The 5,175-nt window shown below is 38.9% G+C and overlaps 1 protein-coding gene across 1 annotated transcript in view; it reads left to right on the top strand.

The window, feature by feature from the left end:
• The window catches only part of ZNF614 (zinc finger protein 614), a 13,250-nt gene that overhangs the window by 4,212 nt on the left and 3,863 nt on the right, over positions 1 to 5,175 (top strand). Inside the window, exons 3-4 of the mRNA XM_012813670.2 lie at positions 3,824 to 3,950; positions 4,207 to 4,302. Coding sequence (XP_012669124.1) covers positions 3,824 to 3,950; positions 4,207 to 4,302 — 223 coding nt within the window. The remainder of the gene's footprint in view (positions 1 to 3,823; positions 3,951 to 4,206; positions 4,303 to 5,175) is intronic.

Here is a 5,175-nt window from a genome sequence, read left to right as displayed (position 1 = left end):
AGCCTATTTCCAGGTCTTATTACTACTTGCAAGAATTGTTTTTGCTTTGGCTTTTCATTTTCTACTTTTTGTAATATACCATTTGTGCCTCTTTCTACTTTAGAATATTTGTGGTCCTTAAGAGTGAACCTGCCACCTCCGGTATATGGGGCCGGCACCCTACTCCTTTGAGCCACAGGCGCCACCCTGAATTTCTTTAATATAGATACTGCAGTGTCACAAAGCAAACAAATCATCGTATCTTTAGCAGAAACAAGATAATATTGCAATTCCCAATCCTCATTTAAAAATCTGGGTTTTTTTCTTTTTTTTTTATTTAATTGAGACAGTCTCACTTTGTCTCCCTTGGTAGATTGCTGTGGCATCATGGCTTACACAGGGGTCCTCAAACTTTTTAAACAGGGGGCCAGTTCACTGTCCCTTAGACCGTTGGAGGGCTGGACTGCAGCCACAGGACCAGTGGGCTGCTAAGCAGGACAGGCAGCAGCGGCAAAAACACCCGGTGGGCTGGATAAATGTCCTCGGCGAGCCACATGTGACCCACAGGTCGTAGTTTGAGGACTCCTGGCTCACAGCAAACTCAAACTCTTGGGCTCAAGCTCATATCTTGGCTCAGCCTCCCTAGTAGCTGGGACTACAGGTGTCCACTACAGTGCCTAGCTTTTTTTTTTTCTTTTCTGTTTAGCAGGCCTGGGCTGTGTTCAAACCCACCAGCCCTGGAGCATGTAGCTGGTACCCTAACCACAGAGCTGAGGGCGCCCACCCAAAAAATTATTTTTTTGGAGACGGAGTCTCACTATGTTGCCCTCTGTAGTGTGCTGTGGCATCCCAGCTCACAATAACCTCTAACTCTTGGACTTAAGTGATTCTCTTGCCTCAGCCTCCCAAGTAGCTTGGACTACAGGCACCTGCCACAATGCCCAGCTATTTTATTTTGTTGTTACAGTTGTCGTCGTTTAGCTGGCCTGGGCCATGTTCAAACCCGCCTGCCTCAATATATGTGGCCAGTGTCCTACCCACTGAGCTATGGGCGCCTACCAACATCGGTTTTTTTCCTTCATAGTTCTGTTGGTCTTTTTGACATGATGGGCTTTTAAGCAGACAGAATTAAAAAAATACTGTCAAGCTGTGCATCTATTTACAAATTTCACTTCAGACAGAAACATAGTGCACTGTGGTCAAAAGGTGATAACAGACTGACATATTCAACTCCCATAAACTCTTCCCAACCAGCCTCTTGTGGTAGTAGCGCCAGTCAGATGGGGGAAGTTAGAACTAAATCATGAGTGTAGTAGCTATCAGATTAGCCCTTATGGTTTACTAAAGTTTTAATTGTGCTGGTCAATCTGGGAGGATTATTTCGTTGAAACTTATTTTATTCTTTGGTATTTTAAATATGTTCATTTAAAAAATAAAAATATAAAAGATGGACTATAATGTATTAGTAAAAATAAAAGGTTTTGTTCTGTAAAATTTGGATTCAGTCAAAAAGCTACACTTAAGGACTTAAGGCCACAGGTTCCCCACCTCTGGTCAAGTGCTAATTGTAAATATATCACATTCCTAAGTTCTAACAAATTATCAAACCTGGAGGGGCAGGTACTGGTAGTACTATATTTGTAGCCATCTGGTTGGAGTTAACAGTGGCCTAGGGAACCTCAAGCTTGCAGTTGGTGTCTGAAGTAAGGGCAGTTTTATGCACCACTGGGCCTTCAAACTGTGAAATTCAATCTAACTCTAGGTAGTTGGTCTCAGAAGACATTGCAGCTAAAGCCTAAGATTATTAGGGAGTAAGCCTGCTATTGGATTTCCTTCCAGTAATAAATTCTTCTGGATTGTGAGTAAGGTAGAAATTTAACTTTTTTTTTTTTTTAAGAGCTTTTAGCCTTGAATTTTATTATCTCTCATATAAATATTGTAATCCATAGTTTGTTTACATTTATTTTTTCCTGGTGTATATTTATCCAGCTAATTATTTATTTTTATTTTTACTATTTTTATTGTTGGGGATTCATTGAGGGTATAAGAAACCAGGTTATACTGATTGCATTTGTTAGGTAAAGTCCCTCTTACAACTGTGTCTTGCCCCCAAGAAGTATGCCACACACTGGTAGGAATTTAACTTTACTGGTTCACCTATTGAGTAGATATCTCACATGAAATATTTTAGAATGAGATAAGCTGACCAGGCTTGAGCACTTGCATAGTCTCATGAGCCCACTTTTCTATGCAGCATTCCTCATAATAATACAGCAACCAGATTATCTCACCAATATTTTCTTCTACTTCACACCCTGCAGTTCCCCCAAAAGTTATTTTGAGTGAGGAGAATGGCAGTTTAGTTGACAAGCAGCTGGTCCTTTCTTTGATGTTGTCAGGCCATTTTTTAATCCCAAAAGACCTTAATGTCTGGCTTTTGACATGAGAATTAGGATTTTGGAAATTGTATTCCATACTTTTGTGGATTCTATTAGTGGAAAGTCAGCTATCATTAAATTTTGTCACTTCTTTGTAGGTAATATCTGTCTTTTTTCTCTAGGTGTTTTTATAGTTATCTCTTTGCATTTGGTATATGATGGTTTTAGTTGGACATGTCATACCAATTGTGACTTTCTGCTTGGAATTTGTTGGGATTTCTGAACCTGAAATTTGAGATGTTTAATCAGTCTTGAAACTTTTCAGCCATTGCTTCTCCATTACTCTATTTTATCTCTCTCTTTTTTTTCTTTTTTTTTTTTTGTGAGACTAACTGTGTCACCCTTGGTAGAGTGCTCTGGCATCACAGCTCACAGCAACCTCAAACCCTTGGGCTTAAGACATTCTCTTGCCTCAGCCTCCCAAGTAGCTGGGACTACAGGTGCTCACTATAACACCCGGCTATTTTTTGTTCCAGTTGTCATTGTTGTTTAGCTGGCCTGAGCTGGGTTCAAATCCGCTACCCTTGGTGTATGTGGCTGATGCCATAACCACTGTGCTGCAGGCGCAGAGCCTTGCTTTTCTTTTTTAAAGGATTTTTTAAAATCTATTTTTCTTCCAGAAACTACAAGTAAGCATCCATTAGATTTTTTGACTCTATATTTTATATTTATTAACCTCTTTTCTTTGATTTCTTTTCTTTTTCTCTCTATACTGTATTTTCTGCAATTTCTGCAATTATATATGTATTCCAGTTCACCACTAATCTCTGTAGTATATCTACTATACTGTTATCTGTTTATTAATATATGTATGTATATATGTATGCAGTAGAACTGTAAGTTGACCACCCAAGGGACTATAACAAACTGGTCACCACATGGAGATGGTGAACAAAACTAGGCCTGATGTACTGACATGTACATGTGGAGGATGTCCAGTCTATGAAAATTAGGTCAACATGAGGTGGTCAATGTAGGAAGGTGGTTAACTATGGATGTTCTACTGTATATGTTTTTTATATTATAATTTTTTTAACCCACATCTTTCTCATTAGCTTAAATGATCTTTTGTTCTTTAGACTATGCTATGTAGTTTATTCTTTTACATTTATTTAAAAGCTCAATTTTATGAATTTGGGATATAGAGTCTGTTCATCATTGATTTTCTATTGGCCATGAAGTCAATGGTAACATAGGATGTTTTATGTGTTTGGATGTCATTTGTATATGGTTAGCATTTAGATACACATGCTAAAAATGTATATACAAAGATAAGATTTTGCCCCTTTTGAGAAAGGAATATAGGGACAGGCTATATGATAAAAAATCACAAAAATTTCACTCATAATTCTCTTATATTAATAATAGGAATTTATATCATATTAAATAAGATTTTGTTATTGTAGGAATCACTGACACTGGAGGATGTGGCTGTGGAATTCACCTGGGAGGAGTGGCAGCTTCTGGGCCCTACTCAGAAGGACCTGTATCGGGATGTGATGCTGGAGAACTATAACCATTTGGTAGCATTGGGTAAGGAAAGTTCCCCTGTGTCACACTGTCCTTTTCTCACCTAATGAAAGCTTTGTAGTCACTGTAGTGTGGTGAAGTGTTAGATTTTCAGTTCCATTTGTGGCCCCAAATAAAGTCTAATCTCTTATATTCTACAAGAGAATTTTCACTTTGCATATAAAAGATTGTTTTGTTCATCAAATGTATTATTTTTCACTCTTGATATACTATACCCCAATTCAGTATGTCTGTATCATTCATCTTTTCCCATGAACAGGGTATCAAGCTAGCAAACCAGATGCATTCTCCAAGTTGGCACAAGGAGAAGAACCATGGATAATTGAAGATAAAATCCAGAATACGAACTGTCTAGGTGAGTTAGTGAGAACCAGGAAGGGCACTGACTGTGGAAGTCTTGTTCTAGTATGTAATGTAAGGTGTCACAGCACTAAAGCATGTAAGGATACCTAACTAGCTCCTCCACATATTTCTTTTGCCATATGAGAACTTAAAAAAAATTTTTTTAATGTCATCAAACATAAGTCTCTTATTTTTATTTTTTTCAGCAATGTAAGCCTGAGGAGAAACATAATTCTTTTGATTTATTTCCCTCAACCACTTAAAAATGTTTAAAAACATTCTCAGCTGTTGGACCATTCAAACATAAGAGGTGGCCAGGGTTGGGCTGCAATGCCAGAGTTTGCCTCCCAACTGACCCCTGATCTAAAGAAGCATTTCTGAAACAAGCAACATCAGCCCCACCTGGGAACTTGTCAGAAATGCAAATTTCCAGCCCCTCCCCAGACCCACAAAATCAGAAACTCTGGGGTGGGGCCCTGTAACCTATATTTTAACAAGCCCTCCAGAGGATTCTGATGCCCAATTTGAGAACCACTGATCTAGACCTATGATTCTCAACCTTGGCAGCCCATCAGAATTCCCTAGGGGAGCTTTTTTTTATTGTTTCAGGTTAATTTGAAGGTACAAAGAATTAGGTTACAATGTTTGCATTTGTTAGGAAAAGTCCCTCTTATAATTGTGTCCCACCCCCAAGAGGTGTGCTATATATACACCCTAACGTTGTGCCCATTAAGTGGGAGCACACCCATCCTGCTCCCCTCTCCCTGCTCCTTCGTTCCCCCTCCTCCCACCTTGAATTAATTTGAGTTTTTCTCCCTTTTTTTTTTTTTTTTTTATTTGAGACGGAGCCTCAAGCTATCCCCCTGGGTAGAGTGCCATGGCATCA

Source organism: Otolemur garnettii, unplaced genomic scaffold, assembly GCF_000181295.1.
Source record: "Otolemur garnettii isolate 467f Iridium unplaced genomic scaffold, OtoGar3 scaffold00288, whole genome shotgun sequence".
NCBI classification, from domain to species: domain Eukaryota; kingdom Metazoa; phylum Chordata; class Mammalia; order Primates; family Galagidae; genus Otolemur; species Otolemur garnettii.
Note: the sequence above shows the minus strand (reverse complement) of the source record. Positions and strands in the feature narration are given on the sequence as shown.